This window comes from Miscanthus floridulus, chromosome 7 (genome assembly GCF_019320115.1).
Source record: "Miscanthus floridulus cultivar M001 chromosome 7, ASM1932011v1, whole genome shotgun sequence".
Classification (NCBI taxonomy): Eukaryota; Viridiplantae; Streptophyta; class Magnoliopsida; order Poales; family Poaceae; genus Miscanthus; species Miscanthus floridulus.
Window position 1 is genome coordinate 120,019,081 of NC_089586.1, and position 22,377 is coordinate 120,041,457.

Sequence of the window (22,377 nt, forward strand, 5' to 3'; positions counted from 1 at the left end):
TAAAGAAACTTTATGTGATCACATAACCAGCTCTGAGCCTATACAAACCTGTAAGTTCTTGCTGAGCTTATGCTTTCAGTTGTATGTTGTTGTGCTGTATAACTGATTCAGGCTTCGGCTATCAAAGTTAAGAGTGCATGTAGGCTGGACATAGATTATATTTGCACACATGAATGTGTAATGCATCTTATCAGTTAAACACCTCGGCTTCAATATTGAACCCTAAGTTTGGGATCTTTGGTCGTAACTAGTAAAGACAGCATGAATCTTACATACAGTTACTTACAAAATATTCTCTCTTTTTTTTGTTCTCCATAAAGAACTAGCGAGTACTGGAGAGAAGGAATGGTATTTCTACTGTCCAAGGGATAGGAAGTACCGGAACAGCACAAGACCAAACAGGGTAACTGGAGCAGGCTTCTGGAAGGCCACTGGAACCGACAGGCCAATCTACTCTTCTGATGGGAGCAAGTGCATAGGCTTGAAGAAATCTCTTGTCTTCTACAAAGGTAGAGCAGCCAAAGGTGTCAAAACCGACTGGATGATGCATGAATTCAGGTTGCCATCACTCACTGACCCATCACTGCTGCAAAAGAAGCCACTGGAGAAGACCATTCCACCAAATGTAAGAAACTTGCATGATGTAATATTTGAGAAAGAAACAGTAGCCATTTATTTACTTAATACAAAGCTAGGGGTGTAGCTCATTGTGGGGTACGCCCTCTAAACCAGTCATAAAATCAATGGATTCTACATGTTAGGCAAAAATTTCATCGAGATAACTTGTAGCATGAAGTGTCAATAGCATTAGACATGGTTAAAACATAGCACATTTTAGGACAATGAGATGCAGTTTATTTGTACCTTTTGCATGTGTATATTGCCGAAATAGAAGATATAAATTACCTTGTATATGAAAACCACTAACCAGCCCTACTTAATTTCCTTTTGTATGAACAGGATTCCTGGGCGATCTGCAGGATTTTCAAGAAAACTAATTCAACAGCACAGAGAGCTCTCTCACACTCCTGGGTATCTCCTCCGCTATCTAGCACAAATGAAAACTACATTCGGCCTTCCTCACAGGCTACACAGAGAAGTCATCACAGCTCAGAGAACGCATCCTCTACGATGACAGACATCATCTCCTCCATCCAGTTCACTGGCAGCAGCTACATGCCTTCAATAGTTTCCTCTTGCCGCAACCCTGCGAGCATCATTGACAGCAGCAGCAGGCCGGCTGCATCCCTTGTGCACCCCTCATCTGGTGCAGAACATCACACCATGAGTGTCCTCTCAGCAATCCCGCTTGATCTTCCAGCTGGGATGGACATTGCATCAATGGTCCTCAATGCACCACCCACTACACTCCAGAACCTAGATAGGATCCCCACAAACATTGAGTTTGGTCAACCACACCACCCCAGCAACACCAGTAGCATGGCCAACAGATGCACGGTTGATTTGCCTGACATTGGCAACAGTGTCACCGCCACTCCACGGTCAATCAACTTCCCATTCAACCTGCAAGGAGCACTGCCAGATGACTGGAGGATGACCTTGCCTTGGGACTCTCTCCCTTGCACAACCGAGGTCTCAACAAATTACCAGTCGACCAAGTGCTATACTTAGTTTGAACTAATGTAGGCTTGGCTTTATAGTGCACCAGACAGTAGTACCTAATTCACCTTTTGGAGCTTCTACCTCCATCTGCTAGCATTGCTGTTATCATGGAGGAGTATTAGAATTTCGTTCTGTTAACAGCGAAGCTAGCAGAGTTATTAGGGTGCATTTGTGTGAGTTAGTACCTTTTGTGTAATGTAGGAGCAGTTCCGATCTTCGCGTTTAATGTGTAACTCTCTAAGACTGCAAGTCTTACTTAGCTTCAGTTTTGTCCATACTTCCATGCACTTAAGTTGTGCGTGCCCAATGAAGTAGACCCGGCCACCAGTTCTCCTCTACCCTGGCTTCAGAACATGAGAGCAACTGTCATGGATGAAACTCTCGTATGGCACTATGGCAGTAATAACTCAAGGAAGCTTACTTTACTTGCCGCGTAAATGCGAGGCTTCTCGTGGGCATTTGGCCGAACGGGTGGCGCGCACGCCCAGGCCATCGACTCGGATCCTCCTCCAAGGCTGAGAGGTTTTAGCACCGGCCGCCGCATTGCCTCGCGGTGGCGGAGTTGCTGGTAAATCCGCGATCTCGTGGCCGTGGAGCAGTTGGCTACTTGGCTGGTGCCTTGCGGCCTTGGTCGCTACCGCGCAGAAAATTGGGGAAGTCTGTTGTTCTTTAGGATCTGTTTCGGGCCAGATTTGTTTTGGGCCGGTTAAATTTGGGATGAGGGTGTAGTACGACCAAGACCAATTCAGCGTTGGATCTAACCCCGGCCTCGCCCACCCGACAGAATTAAGCAAGCCCGAAGCCCCGAACCCCTGATGGCATTTTCTGTCCCCGTCCCTGAATAAGAGTTTTTTTTTTAGGGTGTCCCTGTCTCCCTGAATAAGAGTTGACATGATCAAGCGAGAGAGAAAAATATTTCTATGTCGTTAAAAAATATACCGTCCCTTTTTTTTACATCGAAAAATACAGGCTCACTTTATTACCAGTGGTTTTAGTTTTCCTTCCTTTACATGCCGCTGCGTTCATTTTCCAGTTGGAATCTTTATCGCCGTTATTAGATGCCAACAATTTTGTAACATACGCGACAGTTTTAGCCCTGGTAGCCGTCGTCTACGCGTGAACTCGTGCTAATTGCAATGTGCAGTAGCAGTTTAGCACCAGCACCTGCACCCATGGGCCGCCGGCATACTCGCACGGCTAGCGCGCGCAACCTGCACACCCATCCGGCATCCGATCATCTGGTGGTGCCGAGCGCACAGCCAAGAAGTGGCGGCCTAAATAATAATTCTAAATAAATTCCAAATATCCACTCATATATGCATGGTATAGGAGGAGGGGGGCTCTAGTCCCTGCTAATAAGGCCAACTTAAATAATTGAGTTATTTCTAACCAGTTAAAGCTATTGGCGAGTGAAAAAGGAAGAAAAATGGCTTCCTTTTGCCACTCTATTTTTACATGCGCGGAGAAATTTGCAATGGCATATTTTGGTAAGCAATTATTCTCGTATTAATGGTGATTGCTCTAATTGCTCTAGTCAACTAACACAGGTCAATCACCTTAATGCAGTGATTACGCGGCTAATAACTTACCATAGCTGCGACGCGGGTATATATTGGGACGAGACGTGGTCCTCAGTACAGACAATTCATCTCCTCTTTCGTGCCATTGTGGTGCGCTGCGCCGTCTTCCCCGTCCCGTCGCCGACATGTCATCGGTCTCCGAAGCCTGCGTCCCCTCGTGTCCCTGCACGGGGTAGGGGCCGTATCATGTTTTTGGGAAGCGTCGTCGCGACTACTCGCTGAACGTCTTCCTCTCTATGCTAGTGATCACAGTCTCCATCGACAGTCTGCTTCGTCTACTTTTGCGCTACTTGTAGTGCCGACAACCCCACGGTAAGAATGTCTTTACTTTCTCCGTCGTTCGTTTTCACGTTCTTTATGTTACTAGCACTGGAGAGTTTGAGTTTGCCTCGGATCGTAGTGCTAATGTTAAATTATACATCTATGATTTATGATGTTGTTCTTTTTCTCAATATCAGATTCAATTTATGCGTCACTCAATTGTATTATTTTTAACAGAAGCTGAAAGGATTTTGCTTCGTTTTGGATCCTTAGATTCACTTTGAGGAGAATGCACCTCCGTGCTCTCTTTTCTAGCAGAGGGCAACACGAGGGGGAGAGATCATGTGCAGCCCAGCAGTACAGTTTGTTTGAGGGTGCTTGTTACTTGTTAGGCAATCTTCAACACGCCACTGTTAGCTAAGACATCTAAGAGTAACAGAGTATATATATATAGGATGTGTTTGGTTTTCTAGTGTAGGCCCTAGCCAAGCTTATGTAATACAACTTGGGTTTTGCTTAGTTCTCTGTTCGATCTGGTAGCCCGGCTTCCACGAGCCCATTCTGTACGATTTGGGTGGCTCGCTGGAAACGACGTCGTTCTCGCGGAGCCTGGCTTGGCCAACTCCCGTAGCGAAGACGTATAGTATATGATCTTACGTGACGCAGCAACATCGGCTCCACCAGCTAACTAGTGCTCCGAGGCCAGCAAGTGCGAGCCAACCGGACATGCCGGAGAAAACCCACTCCAAAAGTCCACATCTGATCGGCCACGGCGCAACTAAACCAAACCCACCTGCTTGAAAAGCATTGCGCGCCATTTCCTCGTCCCGGCCCTCTCGAACTCCCACGACGCGCTCGCCATGGCCGGCGCCCGGGCCTCCTCGCGTCGTCGTGCGGTGCTCGCGGCCGTCATCACCCTGATCCTCCTCGCCTCCGTCTCTTTCCTCCTGTCCGCCACCGCCACCAGCTCTGCTTCTGCCGCCGCGAACTCCCCGGCCTCGCGCCTGGCCATCGTCCAACGCCACGCCGAGGACCACGCGGCCGTCCTGGCAGCCTACACGGCGCACGCGCGCCACCTCAGCGCGGCGTCGGCCTCCCAGACGGACGCCTTCCTCTCCATCTCCTCGCGCCTCTCCGCGCTCGCCTCCCGCCTCTCGCTCTCCACCGTGGGGGCCCTGGAGAAGGAGATCAAGGCCCAGGTGAAGCGCGCGCGCTCCCTCGCCGGCGGCGCCAAGGAGGCGTTCGACACGCAGTCCAAGATCCAGAAGCTCTCCGACACCGTCTTCGCCGTGGGGCAGCAGCTCCTCCGCGCGCGCCGCGCGGGCGTGCTCAACTCCCGCATCGCCGCGTGGTCCACGCCCAAGTCGCTCCACTGCCTCGCCATGCGCCTCCTCGAGGCCCGCCTCGCCAACGCCTCCGCGGTCCCCGACGAGCCCCCCGTCCCGCCGCCGCAGCTCGCCGACCCGTCGCTCTACCACTACGCCATCTTCTCCGACAACGTGCTCGCCGTCTCCGTCGTGGTGGCCTCCGCGGCGCGCGTGGCCGCCGAGCCCTCGCGCCACGTCTTCCACGTGGTCACAGCGCCCATGTACCTCCCGGCCTTCCGCGTCTGGTTCGCGCGCCGCCCGCCGCCGCTCGGCGCGCACGTGCAGCTCCTGTCCGTCTCCGACTTCCCGTTCCTGAACGCGTCCTACTCGCCGGTCCTCAGGCAGATCGAGGACGGGAACAGGGACGTGACGCTGCTGGACTACCTCCGGTTCTACCTCCCGGAGATGTTCCCGGCGCTGCGGAGGGTGGTGCTCCTGGAGGACGACGTGGTGGTGCAGAGGGACCTGGCGGGGCTGTGGCGCATCGACATGGGCGCCAACGTGAACGCCGCGCTGCACACCTGCTTCGGAGGCTTCCGGAGGTACGGCAAGTACCTCAACTTCTCGGAACCCGTCGTGCAGGAGAGCTTCAGCCACCATGCCTGCGCCTGGTCCTACGGCGTCAACGTGTTCGACCTCCAGGCGTGGCGCCGGGGGCAATGCACCGAGCAGTTCCACCGATTCATGGAAATGGTAAGCTGCCTGTTGCCTCTACCATTGCAGTGTTCTGAACGGGATTCTAACGTGTTCAAGTTACGTATACGTTGTCTTCGTGGCAGAACGAGAACGGCACGCTCTGGGATCCGACGTCCGTGCTTCCAGTCGGGCTCATGACATTCTACGGCAAAACGAAGCCGCTGGACAAGTCATGGCACGTGATGGGGCTCGGCTACAACCCACACATCAGACCCGAGGACATCGGTGGAGCTGCGGTGATACACTTCAACGGGAACATGAAGCCATGGCTGGACGTCGCCTTCAACCAGTACAAGCATCTCTGGACCAAGTATGTCGACACTGAGATGGAATTTCTAACGCTCTGCAACTTTGGCCTCTGAAAGACTGACGAGAGAGACCACTTCAAACATACATACTACGAGTAGCTCTGTGTCTGAACATCTTCAGCGCTCATGTGACCTGCTTGATGCTTCATGTTGGTTTTGCCTGCTGAGCCGAGCATGCGGTCAGCACGAGTATGCTCTGATTTGCTGTAGCTTACCGGTTCTCTGCTGCAACTTAGTATAGTGTTTAGTGCAGAGTTGCAGCTTGCTGCTAGGCAGCGTTTTGCCTGTGGATGTCCTTAGGCTGCTTCTTTATGTTTACTAGCCACTGTTGTCCGTGCTTCGCTGCGGGTGATGTGCTTGGTATAGAAAAAATCTTGAAAAATATAACTCATATGTCTAATATGTTTTCTCATCGCTCTACTACGAAAAGTTGGTCTCTTTGGTACATTAAATGAAAAAATATGGGAAGGAAAGGTAACATAGTTTTTTTATTACAATGTTGTAAACGAACATAGAGGTTGGTTGTCATTACATGGTGTCTATTCTAGACCAGCAAATCAATGACATGTTAGTGAAAAGAAGTATTTGATGGAGTTGGGCTAAAGCAACTAACACACTTAGATTCAAAGCACAACATTGGCTAAGATTACATTATAGGTGGAAAGAGCAAAAACTACAACACAAGTACGTCTCCTAACGCGAGGGTTTACAAAAGAGTGAATTAGAATCCACTTCCCTTAGGTGAAACTACAACACATTTCGTAAATCTGGAATTACACGAAAGATTACGTACAACCAAGGCTTACTCTAGAAGTCGGGATAGACGAGGGCAATGGAGAAACAATAAGATAATGATTATCCAAAACATGGTGTATGACCAACAGATCTAGAAATAGAAGACTGAGAAGTCAAACATCGTGAACCCTAAGACCAAACTAACCAAGGGTAGACTAACTTCTTTAAAAACCAGATCCCTTCTTCTCAGATTACACCATCACCTCTGTTAGACGAATCTAGTTCCACAATGACAACTAGATCTCGTAGCTCTGCTTCGGATTCGAGAGTGATGGGGATGAAGAAGAAGAGCAAGGACCAAGGGTATCTTATAGTGGCGAACGGAGATGGGGCGCAGCGCACCGGAAGTGGAGACGGCGTAGATGGGATACACTGTCGGTTCACGCTGTGGGGATAAAGTCGGCCATGGCGCGCTCCCTGCGCAAGCGAGCGGAGGGGGAAATAAAGGAGAGGAGATAGGGTTTGCTCGACAAGGGAGGCGTACGGGCAGCTGTGTCCCCAAAAGAAGAAAGAAGGGAGGGGGTCCGGTACGGGGACGAGGACGAGGATCAAGAGCGGACCAGAGGCCAGGAAAAGGAGAAGCGCACAGTGCACGAGGACGGTGAGTGCGGCATGATGTCGCGGAATGCGAGAACAGGGTGCTAATGGGCCCGACACCGACGGCGTCCGCGAGCACGCGGTGACAGCGACCCGGCGTGCGTAGCGTGGTCGAGCTGGACACAGTGCTTGGGACTTGACATCCACTCAGGCTTTTCTAAGCACTCCATACTACCCAAGGCTAACTTTTCCTAGGTGTCCTTCTTTCCTTCCCTTCCTTGTCCACAATATGTGTCAACCTTTATATGAAGTGAGATCGCAACATACATGATTCCTCCGAAACCACCTCCTCTTGTTTACTTTGAGAGAACACTATTTCATCAACTCGTTGTGGATTTCCCGTTCAAACACCCGAATATTTGTATCAAAAGTGGTATGACGGTGTAACTTGGTAAAGGTACTTGGTCAACAACCTCGATACCAGCACGTGCCCAGCAACGTCACCATGTGGCAGCTGTTCCACAGGGGCCCTCAGTTTTGTCGTGGCACTATAAGCTATTAACCAGGCAACTACTACCAACTTAAACGCAATGAAGACGGTGGAGGACCACAGAATCAGAGGAGTATTGCAAGGGAAGATTCAAACAACAAGGGTTCCTTTCGCAATAAGGGACAAGGACTTCAAATCCAACAACGGATTTGATTTCAAGAGCTTCAAGTGTTCTGCTGGGACATCCACAATTAGTCGATACAGTGTCCTATGTTATCCAATCACGGCTGGTCTGCTCGCATCCGAATGGTAATTTCTCTTGTAACCCACTTAACATCGCCCTCGAAAACCCTAAGCACGTCTAACGAGACTTAAGGTAGATGGACGCAATAACATGACGAAATAAATAAAATGCATATTCTGAACGTCCTTATGCTGGTACAACATACAGGCACTTACTCTCTCATTCTCGACACATCGTTCACCTTTTCTACGATCAGACTACCTCAACAACTATGGACGAAATACAACGGAAAGATTACAATACCGGTGGACAGCGACGAAAGACACTACTAACTACGGGTACATCATCCCAAGGCAACTAATCTACTTTGGACCACACATCTTCATCCCCGGGCTCAACGGATTCTTCTACCGCCCTGGCTATGGATCTTTCTCCTCTCTTGGCAATGGCTGAGTGAGAGGAATCAAGGGTTCTACTTCTAACACTTCCGAGGGTGGAGGTGCTTGCGGTACTGCAACACCGGTTCTCCTTCTTTCTGACGGGTGGATAGGGATCCCCTCCACGATCAAGGGATCCTACCGTTCAGCAGCCAGCGTCCTCCGCTTGGCCCCAGTGACAAGGTAGGCCTCTCCCAACTGATGGGCATGTCGATCTTCAGCCTCCATCAGAGCTTTCGACATGGCAGTCTCCCGACTCTTAGCGGCTGCCGCACTGTCATGCGCTTCGGCAAGCTACACTTGGAGCATCCTGGAGAAGATCTCGGCTTCCTCAGCTCGCCGAAGGCACTTCCTTAGCTCTGAGGCTTGCCGGTCATACTGCTCATCCAGAGCAAGCATGTACATGGTCTAGTGCACCGTGGTAGGACTATCTTCTTGCGCATCCTGCCCTTGCAAAGCCTCCATGCGAGTCCTCCATGCCCATCGATTCTTTTCCAAAGGTGAAAAGAACCTCATGGGGGTACGGGCAATGGCCTCTTCATAGATCTAGCAAAGGTACCGCAAGGCTTTGCGGGCCACAACCTGGTAGGTGTCGATGAAGAGAAACCCGGTTGCGATCACATTCTAGGCTTTAGTGATGTCGAGGAACTCTTCACTCTTCCCAATGTAGACGATAACTTCACACCGCTCAGTGCCATGCTTTTCATACTCACGGCCCTCATGCTTGGGATGATCTTTGACTCCGAGCTTTTGCAGGGTGGCATACAGGATGTTGGGAAAACCCTCAGTGTTTAGGCAGTAACTACTAACCCAGGCTCCTACCATCACTGGCGGTGATTGCAAGGAAGGACTGAGCAAAAAGCTGGCTCAAAAGGAAAAGCTAGGTGAGCTAAAGTGCACCGGGTGGTGGTACCAACAGCTAAGCCAGACCCTGCTTATAAAGGCAGAGCGGTCAGTGTTCCTGACGCGGTCCACCAAGGTTCCAGCGCGAGATAACTATAAATAAATCGACCGAATTTTTCGTGTGTTAGAGGCGAGCAATGTCGGAGACCATTAATGACTAATACGGCTGCAAGACAAGGTTCTAAGAAGAGCCCAAAAAGAGTATGGGGAGACGTGGGTCACGGCAGGCGTCAACCGCAAGTGACGCGAAGCACAAAGCAACAGTTTAGCATTAACTCCAGAACAAGAACGAGTCAGGCGTGCACCATACGACATGCATGACACCTATGGATGGCATATCTACAAGCAATACAGGCACTACAATGCACAAACAGGGTATGCATGAATGCACATCCTATACATCATTCTCCTATTGCCAACATATAGGGCAACCGTTCTTAGATTTTTGGCACATCGATCTCTCCCTGTAGCTAGTCGATACTATCGGACAATGCTTGAGGTCAGTGTACCTACAGAGAACTTGATTAAGCCTACCTAAGTCAGCAGAGTGCCATCTATCATGGATACATAACTATAGTAATAGGGCTACTTATATAACTTCGCATGCAATGTCCTAACTTTTTTTAAAAAAATTGTTGTCAAGTTTTAGTTTAGAAATGGGTTTCGAAGCTTTATTTCCTCATTTATGCCGATGGTGCGGCTGGCAGTGTAGGGCACACGAGCGGTGCAAGGAAGGCAACAGATCTTTGATCGTAGTCCGTAGTGATCGCCCTGATGTTTGCCATGGTGAGGTGGACATGGAGGTGCTAAGGATGATGGAACGCTGCACGGCTGGGAAGTTGAACCTGCACTGGCTAGGGAGCCATATTAATGGCGACCAACCCCAACCACCGACCACCTTGGGAGCAACGTGCACGCAACCCAAGCCGTCTCTTAGATGCATGGATGCACGTGTAAGTACAAATATTCCTGCATGATCGGTGAATTGTTTTTATCTGATGGTAAGGAGGAGAGTCACTAAATGTGTCCACCTACCCGACTTATTTTTATGTGATGGTAGCATGGAGGGGAGGCATTAAATGTGTCCATCTGCTTTCGACCCACCCTGCGTAGGTGAAGATGTCTAGTGCTTTCAAATTTACTGAGTGAATTTCTGGATAGCTTAGGGAGGCACTCATCATCTTGTTTTATATACTTTGCACGTTCAGTCTATTGCACTCCTCGTATAAATTCTCCGGAGACCACCATTTATTGCTTCATCTTTACCGTGCTTTTTTTGGTGGGTCTTTACCATGCTTTTAGTGGACTATAAAGCTTTATTCGTGGATAATTTTGAGTGTTAACACTTCAATACTCTCTCCATCCTAAAATGAATAGAATCCTCACTTTTCAATATGCCAGACAATTTTAAATTTAATCAATGCGATAGGCCCCGTTCGGCTTGCTGAAACTTGGCTGAAACTGGCTGAAAAACACTGTTATGACTGAATTGTTGTGAGAGAAAAACGTTGTTCCGACTGAAAAAAACAAGCCGAACAAGCCGGTTTCTGGGTAAGCCGAATGGGGCCATAGAGGGTGTGGTTTTAAAGACGCGGCCAGAGATAGCGTGATGTGAACCTCAGGAATTGTCTTCTACTTTGTCAGGATCATACAAAATCTTATAGACATGGTTTATGCTTGCAAGGCGTTGAAAAAGTTAGTCCAAATTTGGTCACCTCCATTCTTTTTAGGTTCATACTTCGCTACTTGCAGCCGGGGAGGAGCTGTGCCACCGGTGCTCAGCTTCTCGCCATTAATGGTGTCGTTGTGGCGCCATGACTACACAGGACGATGGGACGACGCTACAGGTGGGCGGTGCGGTGTGTAGCGGGGGGTGGATGCTTGGCATGCATGGCCGGTGGCTCGTAGCATGATGGTCGGCACGCATGTGAGTACGAACCGTGTGCATGCTGCTGAGGCCTTTGTTTGTGCCTGCGTGCTAACTTTGCATGGTGCATGCAAATGGACGGCGGCTAGTTAGCGTGGTTAAAGGTAACAAGGTGCTGCTAGTGCGTGCGTGGTAAATGTGGTGGTTGTGTGCGTACGTGCTTGTCTTGCTCTATTTGCTGCGCATATACGGCTAGATGTGCTGCTGGCATGCATGGAGAAGGGAGATGGAGGGAAGGTGGGAGGTGGGATCTGCTGTCGTGGCGGCGTGCGAGCGGCCACGCCGACTCAGTTGGGGTACAATTACACAAAGAATACATGGCACAGACCGGCATATATACGAGCTCTACAACCAGTTCCGGACGTATATAGGCGCACACATATGACGGCACATGTTAGCTTTCTCTTGCACGTCGAGCACGCCTACATGCATGCATGGACGTACACAATTGTTATTAGCTTCTTTCCTTACATGTACGTGACAAAAGCACATGTATCTCCGTATATGTATTTTCTTTTTTTAAATGCTCGGTGGTACACACAAATACACGTGTACACGTGGATTTTAATTTGACAAAAATCCATCAAACAGAAGGGAACAGAAAAAATGTTTTTCATCCTCAGATCCAGCGAAAGGGAAAACGAAAAAAGTACATGATTCGAAGGACCAGGAGAAGGAGCCCATGTAAGAACCGCATCAGGTGGCAACGATGAGCAGAGAAAAAGCACCACCTACCACCAATCAGAAACAGAGGGGAAGAACCCACAAAAACACAAAGGCAACACGGAAATTAGCAAAGCTCAGATCCGTTAACCAAAAATCCAAACAGCACCAATGGCAAAAGGAAAACCCACACTATTTAAAAAAAAGGAAAACCCACACAAAAACAAAACATAGAGCTAGCCCCACGTCAGAAGATAAACTCTAAAAGCTTGGAGGACATAGAAAAAAAATTCAGAGGACACAGGCAAAAAAAAGAACCGAGGAAAAGACAACGCCGTCCAAGAGGATACAGAAGTTTGGAAATGTATCACCCCGTCGAAGTGGAGGAAGAAAAACCAAGGCACCATCTGCAGATCTTGTCCGCTGGGCTACGCTACTTACGGCTGCAGTTGTGGCTACGATAAGCACAGCAGGTGGAAAGTGCATCGTCGTCCCCTCCGGCTCGGAGGGAAACAGAAAGCAGAAATAAAAACACCCGGTACGTGCAGCATAGGACGTCATTGGCAGAAATAAAGGGTGTATATATGGATACTGGGTTTTGGTTGGATAGATAAGCTGAACAAGGATATCCACAATAACGAACATTATGAGTAGATACTGGATATCGTTGCCCTAAAATATCGGGTGGATGAAGATATCCACATGTTGATTAGCGCATATTTTGTGCGACAATTAGAGTAATATAGTGCTGGTTAACATATTTTATTTTTAATTAGTGATTATAATGACAAGATTAGTGTCGGTGTATATTTATTAGTGTGCAATTAGTTGGTATTATTTTTAATCATAGATATAATTAGTCAAGTATTTCCATCACATCCAATCTCATCCATCCAACTAAACAGAAAAATAACTCGCTCCATCCATCCAAACAAACAAACATCGTAAATATCCATGTCCCAAGATCTCCCATCGACCCTTGTGCTCGAACCGAACACCCCCAGTACCTACAGCATAGGACGTCGATGGCGCGGTGACGCCACTCCGTCAGTCGGTTCACCACGGACGGAAGAGGCAAAATAAAAACGCTTGGCACAAGCATACCCAGTGAAAACAAAAACACATAGCCCAACAACGAGGACACGAATTGACCAACAGAGGAAAAAAACACAAAACAAGGCTCATAGATCCGCTGCCACAAACAGAAGGTCCATCGATGCACACACAGCCAGCATCGAGGATACAGAGGACCCCAAATCAGATGAAAAAACAAATCAATACTCCACCTGATCTAGAACCAAGAGGAGAGAAAAAGAACATTCCCGTCAGGAGAGGAGAAAAGTGAAAGGGTCCAGACCTTCTCGGAGCTTGCGGCTCCTCAGCACTGACCCTCAGATCCAGCCCACTCTGCCTTGCCCTGGTAGGAGGTAAGGCTGTGGGAGGTGACACCACAACAGTGGAGGATGGCGTCGAGTAGGTGCGGCCAGCCAACGCGGATAGCACGGTGGCAAGCCTCGGCGGGTCAGAGCAGACGGGAGCTGCAGCTGCGGCGACACAACATAGTGATGCATCGGCCACTGGTGGTGGTGGTGGTGGAACGCCTCCCCCTACAGCGCACAGACAGCTGGGGGCATGGTTTGGCTCTCCACGCCATGCTCGACCTCCATGGATGTGCCGTCGCCATCCTGAACAGCGTCCATCATTTTCGCGGCGGCCGCTATGGAGCTGGAGGCGGCATGGGCATGGACCTTAGTGGGCGCCCATGGGACCATGGCCAGGTTAAGGTTCTCATCCCTGGCGGGAGAGCTCGGCACCTGCGGTGACGGCGTGGGGGTGAGCGCGGCCAGCCAAGGCGACGGCTCAGCGCGATGAAGATCTTGTGTTCAACTCACTGTCCAGTCAAACAGTGGCAAATCAAGATTTTCGTTTCACATATACATCGACCAAGAAAATAGGGGAATAGTATTCAATAGCTACCCACTTCTAGGGATGATGGGGCCCTCCCATGTTGTTGCGCCGCCGCATCGAACCACCCGAGCCAGGGCCACCACGCCGGCCACCCGTGAGCGAGAGCGTGAGCGAGGCCTCACCCGCGCTGGGGGCCTCCTATGCCGGTAGCCGCTGCGCCGGACCCGCCTGCCCACGCCAGAGCTACTGAGAGTGAGGAAGAGTGAGGGAGGGAGTAGAGGAGCAAGCAGTTGCTATTGCCTGCCATTTACACGAGAGAGAGAAAGAAGAAGGGGCACCATTTTACATGAGAGGACCATGGTGGAGCCCAGCTCTGCCGACGCCTCGGCATCCTCCGGCATGCAAAGTACATTGTCCTGGCATGCATGGACATTTAATTTTTCATCTACTTCATTGAATGTGTCCACTTGTTTGATCTATCCACTACCGAATATATGAAGGAAGACTGGTTGTGACGCGCTTCATCTGAGTCGTGAAATTTCTATCTAACGTACCAAGTAAATAGAACGTACGTGGACACTCTAGGAGGCCACCGATTTGGCGTGCCTTTATATCTCTAATATGACAGCACCTTGCAAACTAGGAGGCCCTTGCGATATGAGTAAGTATAAAATCGCAAAAACTATTGGGATAGATGTAACAGAACCGACCAATTATATGGGATTAAATAAGGAAATCTTCCGCCGGAGCAGATAGTTTAGCAAACTTAAGCCCGTATAACCCGGTAGTCCGTGAAACCACGAAGGGTTTCAAACCAATCGACATACAAACCAAGATCATACAAGTTTAGCAAGTACCGTCACATGTTACATAAATTTCGCAATGACAGTTGGATACATTAGAGTTTAGAATATAAAGTTATTACAACCCAAGTTCAAACTGAAATAGCAGAAGCAAATAGTTTTAAAGCCACACACACACTTTTAGTTCAGATACAGTGCTAGTAGGTAGTCGTCTCCAACAAAAGCATCAGATGAGAGATACGGAGTGACCATTGCCCTTGGTCCTAGTTGTCACCCATTGCCGGGTACAGGCAGTTAATGCAATAGCCGTAGTACATTTGACCATCTGCAACAACAATGGGAACAACGCCCTGAGTACGAGAAGGTACTCAGCTAGACTTACCCGTCTTAAACCAAAATAAAGCAACACCAAGGATTATGCAAGGCTTTCTTTAGTGGGCTAGCTGACTTGTTTGCGAAAAGCATAAGCTATCATGAAGAAAACATTTTAAGTACTTTGCATCATCTTTATTATGACGTATCCATCTAGGTAAGCACATGTACTATAGCAATCACTTGATTAACCAATAACATCCAGTTACCAATTTAGATTTAGCATATCCCATACCATCTAGATAACCATTAGTGTTTCATCATAATTACTATGATACTGTAGCTCGAGTCAAGTGCTCACTATCCAGGAGCGATGGCAATTCGAATTGATTCCTAACCAGCTGATGATTTATTCCTCATACAAACCACACTCACCAATCTAGTGAGCTACAGATCACCAATGACACTTTCCAAGTAGCCGCGGGATAACAGTCATGGACCGCACTACCCAGGGACCGCCCGATAGCCAGGATGCACCTTGGGCTCACTCTTCGCGTCCCCGTCATACCCTCTTCAGCACCAGTCTACCAATCTGAGTTTATCCCAGCTCGAATAGTGTCACTAGCTTCGCGGTCGAAAGGTACTTTATTCGGCCAACTAAATGTGAGGCATGCGTTCAACATGACAAGAGGGACGAGCAACGATCGGTTCTTAATCGACACAGACGGAAACTAACAGCACCCCAGAACCCTGTCTGGTTGCCTCCAACTTTTCCGTCCGGTCTCCAATTATCCATCACACGTGGTTAATTCCAGGATATCATTCTTTCCATAGCTAAATTCTTCCAGTGACCACCTATAAATGTAGGTGACCGAAAATCACCGATCGCTACCGGTCTAAGCAAGGCTAAGCAGTTATTCGATCCCAACCTAACAGGGTAAAAAGGTAATAAGGTATGCAAGGATAGTAATAAATGCATCAACGGTTTCAATCAACTACTACAACTTAATGCAACAATATATAAACTCATATATATAGAAAGAATTGCTTTTATAAAGTAGGAGACTTAGAATGCTCCAGCGCTTGCCTCGTTCGAATGAACTAGGTTGATGATCCACGCACTCGGGCAAGTCCTCTCCTTGCTCCTCTTCCTCTGGCACCTCCTGTGCCTGGACTTCTTGTGGATCTGTCCCGGTCTGCTCTTTCTAAACTACTACTAGCAACTCCTCCTGCGATCCTGTATGATGTAGATGTATAAGTGCTAATGCATAGGTGCATCGGAGAGGTGACATATAATAATCATGATGCATGAAATGTAGATGAACATATTTAACTTTATTGGACATAGTAGAAGTAAAGCTCTTCTACAAGGTAGCCAATATCATCCAAGAACATGTACTACTATACTGCTACAACCACTATACTAACATGCCAAGTCACCACAGCAAGCTAAGATGCTTCAAAGATATACCAAAGCAAACATCATTAACTAAACATGCATTAAAGAGGATTATTTTATTTCCTTTTAAACTAGGGATACAACAACAACATATATTTTTGGTGCTCATAAAAATCTGAGAAAATTACAGTAGCAGAGTACTACTCTAAGTAGACTACCATAAAATTTTCATGGCATTTAGATAAGTAAAATAGCCTACACAAAAATGACAAGCTATGGCATAAATATGAGCATGAAAATACTTTGTACTATGAAAAGTGTCAAACAACATATTTGGTATTTTTCCTATGTTCTACACAATAAACAATCACTGCACAAAAAATATCATACACATGTTTTATACAATTTTTGCTCTCTATTAAAATAACAAAAATCATCAATTAAAGGCACTTGAACTACACCTCAATATTTCTCTACAGAACATGTATGACTTCTATTTTTCCTACAAAGTACATCACTAAAGGAGATTAACAAAACTGGAACCATATTTTTCTGATGTATATTCTATTTATTAGACATTTTCTAAGAAATCAGCATTTATTCAATTTAAATAAAGCTACACAGAAAAGTATCACAAATTTGACATGCAATATTTTTAATAGATAGATCTAGTCACAAGAAACCTAGCAAAATTTGTTTCATCAATTTTGGAGCAATATAACTCGAGATATACATTTTACAAGCTTTTTAATCAATTTTTGAAATCATTTTAGAAATCCTTTTCTTTAAAACCAGATCTAAAATGCTACGGGACACCCAGCTCCGTGCACCCAGATCCGGACCCAGTCGCTGCAACTGGGCCCCTGAGAGCCGACCGGGTCCCATCGGTCAGCCTCACGGAAGCAGGGGAAGAGGCTCCGCCGGACGGAGCTCACCGGCGACGAGCCTTCCGGTGGTGCCACCGGCACCAACGGACTCCTCTTCATAGCGCGAGCTCGGCAGGCTAGAAAAGGGCAGCGCAGATAGGCGCTATCCACCACTGGTGAGCTACGCCGACAAGCGGCGGAGCTGCATGGCGACCTCACCGTCGTTCGTGGCCGCGACAAGCCTAGGCGAGGGGCGCGTACGCCTTGTGGTGCCAAAGAGAAGCCAAAGCGCTTGAGCAAAAGGGGAAAAGAGGAGGCGGAGCGGGTCACCTGCTGCGGGCACAAGCTCCGGTGAGCTTGGCCATGGCGGTGCGGAGAAGAAGACCGACCACTACAGCCTCTCACCTTGACGACGGCAGCCGCACATGGGCGCAAACGATGGAGCTTGACGAGGCGGAGCTGTTGACTAGAGGAATCGAAGAAAGAGGCGTGGGTGGAGGGGCACATCGCTGGCGGCGCTCGGTGGTGAGAGCTCCCATGGAACTTTGAAATGGAGAGGAAGGAGGAGGAGACAGGATGGAGTGTGGAGTGGGGTGGCGTGCGCGCGGTCGAACAGCCTTGAAGGCGGAGCACGGCCGGTTGGAGCGGGCACCGCCCCTCGCCGTCGGTGAGCGGCTTCCACGCGGCGGGCGCGGGCAAGGGCAAGGCGGGAGCGCACGGGCGCGGTGCAGGGTAGGCCGGGCCGGCTCTGCGAGCTGGGCCGAAAGGGAGGCGGCGGCCCGTTAAGGAAAATAAAATGATTTTCTTTTTATTTCTTAAATAAACAGAACTAAAATTCCATTTTGAGCCATTTTAAAAGCATTTTCACAAGTTGGTGTAAAAATGAAAGTTGTTCAGAAAAAAGTACTCTACAACTTTGCCAAAAAGAGTAAGGCCAAAATCCACTTAGATTTTGAACTATAGATTTAAAGTTAATTTAAATCAAAAATCCTATTTTAGAAGATTATTTTTAAAAGCAAAATTTGGGAAATTTTGAATATACACCTTGCTCCAAAATGCATGTGAAACATTTCTAAGTCATTTGTACTCCCAAACAATCATGTTAAACATTATTATAAGCACAAACACGACTCAGGTTCATTTAAACAGTAATGCAACATACATATTTCACGAGCATGTTTCATATCTATATTTTATGTCATGCTTATGAATGCATAATAATGATTATGCTCATGATTTGCAAAATGTTAATGCATGCTTAACACCGAGGTGTTACAATAGAAGGGTAGCAACAATGCACAATTAATTTCTTATCTTGTGATGAGCTATGAAAAAACATCCAACATCAGACCAACAGCAAGAATTTAACAAATCACATGCACAATTTGTTACAACTATTTTTGTGGGAAACCTCCTCCATGAAAGGTGGGGAGTAAGAACTAGGGGACCAACTGATCAACTCTAAGTGGATGTAAAGCGTCTTTTCTAGAGCATCTATAGGATTACAATAGCGGCAATATATTCATCTAGTTGCAAACTTGGCATCAACTACAGCCACAACCTTCTAACAAGAGGAATGACAAAACCAAACAGAGAAGTTACAGATTTTGTCCCCTTTAGGTAATCAATTCATACCTCATAAATTACAGTTCCACTGTGCATGAATTTCGGTAGGGAATTAAGGATGTAGGTCCATGTGTCCCTTAACCAATGACCAAGTTTCAGCTCAACCGGGCACTAATGACCAAGTTTTAACTCAATCGGACAATGTTTGACTGTTTTACCATCCAAATCAAATCATCTACCAAAATTGCTCTATTCTAAAACTACAGTAACTCAAACTGACAATATCTCTCAGATCGGATGCTCTACTCAAACAATCCTTAAACCAACTGAATAGATTGAAATACTCTATGTGTAGAACGAGTTCACTAAGTTTGGTGCCTTTCCTAACACGTTTGAGCCTTCAAACACAGGCTTGAGGATGAATGGTTCAACAGGGCCTGTGTACTCACTCTCCAAGTGCAGCAACGGGTAAAAAGGAAGCGATCTCAACCGTCTCAAGAAACAATCTCAACCATCGATTCCAACCAAAATTAATGGTCCACGAGCATTGGGCTTGTGGACTGTTTTTACTAGCTTCCAAATCATTCTCTATGTGGATGGATATAGCCCAACAAAAACACAGGTGAACTTTGAGATGGCTGTCTTCCTGCAGTTTACCTATGCAGCTAATTCTCATCGAGAATGATGTTACCTCGTCGTTGATATGTGCAATGTTTTCAAAGATCGTACTCGGGCATATAAGCATATTATAGCATAACCAACAGTCCGGTGATTCTACACTTGGATTGGAAATCGTCTAACAAGCTCTGGATGGGATTGGGAGTCCGAGACACTTTGTGATGAGACTGATAAACAGTCACGGTGCAGGCTAAACCAGCGAGCTCACAACGCAATCCGTCCCACTTGCAACACTACTTGCACACAATTTTGTATGGATCGGTATCCTAAGGTAGCATTGTTTTTCATTTGACAGTACCGGATCGTAGGAGCGTATTGTAGTATCAAGATACTATCAAATTTTACAGATTATATACTTCATGTAAATTTGTAGATGTTGTATAGATTGAAGCTATAATATTAGTTTGATTATTTTATTTCACTTTTCTCATCAATAGGTGTAATTCTTGGTATTACTTTCAACACCCTTTAACTTTAAATAGTATCTTATCACAATTAAACCATTTAAATTATTTATATTAATTAATCTCACCTATGACACGATACAACGTAGGCTCATAATTCGGTTCTTCATGCTCATACTAATAATATAACACAACTTAAATAAGAATTAAAGTAATAAGTTAATAGCTCACACAATCACTTTATTCAACCATGAAAAATACCATCTTTATAGTTTGGCATGCTATGCATATCTATTACCCTTTGAGTACCTACGTGTAAAACACCCTACTCATAGGTGAGTTTTCATGTCCGTGTCCACATCCAACGGGTATGAAACCCGAGATACCCGCACATGCGGGTGCAACTGTCATCCCTACCCCACCTTTACATCACAACAGGTACAACCACGCAAGCTCATTCCATATGAAAATAAACAATCAGTTACATACTAGGTGAAAAGGGCAGGTTACAAGATCGGCCCTACAATCATCACATTCTTAAATGAACCTCCTAAATAAAAAAATAAAAAATTTGAAATATTTTCTCTATGAATTTTCTATGCCCATGACGAATTATTTAATTGTTTTATCTCATCACAGACAAATAGAATGTCAGACTAGAGAACAATTTTCTCACGCTCACTTTAGATAGTTGTGATTGTGATGAACACGGTTATTACACTATGAACTGGATTGTTCCGATATCACGTGATCACATTAAAATTTGAATTATATTCTAACTGAACATGAATCATAAGAACGAATCTAGGAATAAAAGGAATGTTGCGAATATCTCGCTTAGAGTATTGTTTTTATGGTAATAGTATAACACAAAGTTAAATTTAAATTATCAAGATACTTTCCCGTTGCAACCCAGGAGAATGATTCTATATAAAACTTAACATACCTGATAAAATCAATATCAGCATCCTAGTATCATAAGATTTTAGAATATATTGATAAACTTACTCACAAATCTACTCTCTCCGTGCCAAGATGAGTGTCATTCAAATATTTTTAACTTTGATTAAATATATATAAAAACTAGTATCATTATTAGATGAATCATTAAATATATTTTTTATAATAAACTTGGTTAGAGATATAAATGATGCTAATATTCTATATAAACCTAGTTATACTCGAGAAAGTTTAACCAGCATGTACCTCATAGCGATACTTATTTTGGGATAGAGAGATGAAAGCTCTAATTTAGTTTTGGTGAATTGATAAAACCCTAAGTGCTAATCTAGTTCATCTAAGTGATCATAAGATAGGTAACATTATTCTAAGTGGTGAAGCAACGGTGAAGATCATAATCATGGTGATGACATGGTGATGATCAAGTGCCTGAACTTTGAAAAGGAGAAAGAGAAAAACAAAAAGCTCAAGGCAAAGGTGAAATTGATAGGAGCTTTTTGGTTTATTGATCAAGACACTTAGCGAATGTGATCACATTTAGGATCGATAGCCGTACTATTAAGAGGGGTGAAACTCGTATTGAAATGCGGTTATCAAAGTGCCACTAGATGTTCTAACTCATTGCATATGCATTTCAGATCTAGGGGAGTGCTAACACCCTTGAAAATATTTGTGAAAATATGCTAACACATGTGCATAAGGTGATACACTTGGTGGTTGGAACATTTGAGCAAGGGTAAAGAAGATAGAGTTGAAAAGGAGTTGAATGCGCTGATCGCGGGGTGATCGGACGCGTACGGTACTGTCTCAGGCGACAGTGTTCCTGACGTGACCGGACACGTCCGATATCGATACCGGACGCGTCCGGTATTTTGGCCAGGCGCGGGCAGAGTTGCCGAGGTGATCGGACTCTAGCTCGGTGGAGTGACCGGACGCTGGCGAGTTACTGTTTAGCGTCAGGTCAAAGTGATATTGCCCAAAGTAGGATTGCAAAGAGCGATCGGACGCGTCCGGTCGCCACATCGGATACGTCCGGTGTGAACCAGTAAGTCTCGGATTTTCAGCGCAATAATTAATCGGACGCTGGGAGCGTCCGGTCCGGTGTGATCGGACGCGTCCGGTTGGTCCAGAGTGGCTCTGGGAGCTCTCTAGACTCGACCGGACGCTGCGTCTCCCACGTCTGGTCGTTTTCTAACAGCGCGTCCGATCACGTAGTATTACTGTGCAGAGAGATAGCCGTTGGGCGCAAATGGTTAAATAATTTGAAAGGGACACGTGGCGGTCAGGCTGCGACCGAACGCGTCCGGTGCACACGACCTGCGCGTCCGGTCGTCCCGCAGTCAGCCCAATAATTGAGCCAACGGCTCTATTGTTTAGGGGTGTCTATAAATATCGTTTGGTCAGCTCAAGCTCACTCTCTTGGCCATTTATATTGATATAGCAACCTTGTGAGCTTAGCCAAAGCCTTCCCGCTCATCTCCATCATTGATTCATCATCTTTGTGAGATTGAGAGAGAATCCAAGTGCATTGCTTGAGTGATTGCATCTAGAGACACTTGGTGTTCGTGTTTCGCTACGGGATTCGCTTGTTACTCTTGGTGGTTGCCGCCACCTAGACAGCTTGGAGCAGCGAGGATCGTCGAGCGAAGA

General features: G+C 46.7%; 2 protein-coding genes and 1 long non-coding RNA gene across 4 annotated transcripts; 2 read left to right on the plus strand and 1 right to left on the minus strand.

Annotated features, from left to right (window-relative positions):
- Positions 1 to 413: 413 nt before the first annotated feature.
- On the plus strand, positions 414 to 1,688 carry LOC136464491 (protein FEZ-like). Its single transcript, XM_066463439.1, has 2 exons — positions 414 to 625; positions 961 to 1,688. Exons 1-2 carry the CDS (start codon positions 542 to 544, stop codon positions 1,630 to 1,632), a joined length of 756 nt encoding a protein of 251 aa, XP_066319536.1. The 5' UTR covers positions 414 to 541; the 3' UTR covers positions 1,633 to 1,688.
- LOC136464492 (uncharacterized) lies at positions 1,604 to 2,240 on the minus strand. Its single transcript, XR_010761194.1, has 3 exons — positions 2,045 to 2,240; positions 1,809 to 1,967; positions 1,604 to 1,722 (listed from the first exon to the last, which is right to left on the minus strand). It is a non-coding gene; the product is annotated as an uncharacterized lncRNA (long non-coding RNA).
- Positions 2,241 to 4,243: 2,003 nt separating this feature from the next.
- LOC136464493 (probable galacturonosyltransferase 9) lies at positions 4,244 to 6,195 on the plus strand. Of its 2 annotated transcripts, XM_066463441.1 has the most exons (3): positions 4,244 to 5,052; positions 5,173 to 5,524; positions 5,611 to 6,195. In XM_066463441.1, the coding sequence occupies exons 1-3, from the start codon at positions 4,325 to 4,327 to the stop codon at positions 5,887 to 5,889; spliced, it is 1,359 nt and encodes a 452-aa protein (XP_066319538.1). In that variant the 5' UTR covers positions 4,244 to 4,324; the 3' UTR covers positions 5,890 to 6,195. The 2 variants fall into 2 exon arrangements, with proteins under 2 accessions (XP_066319538.1, XP_066319537.1); XM_066463440.1 differs by having other exon boundaries at positions 4,244 to 5,524.
- The last annotated feature ends 16,182 nt before the right edge of the window (positions 6,196 to 22,377 follow it).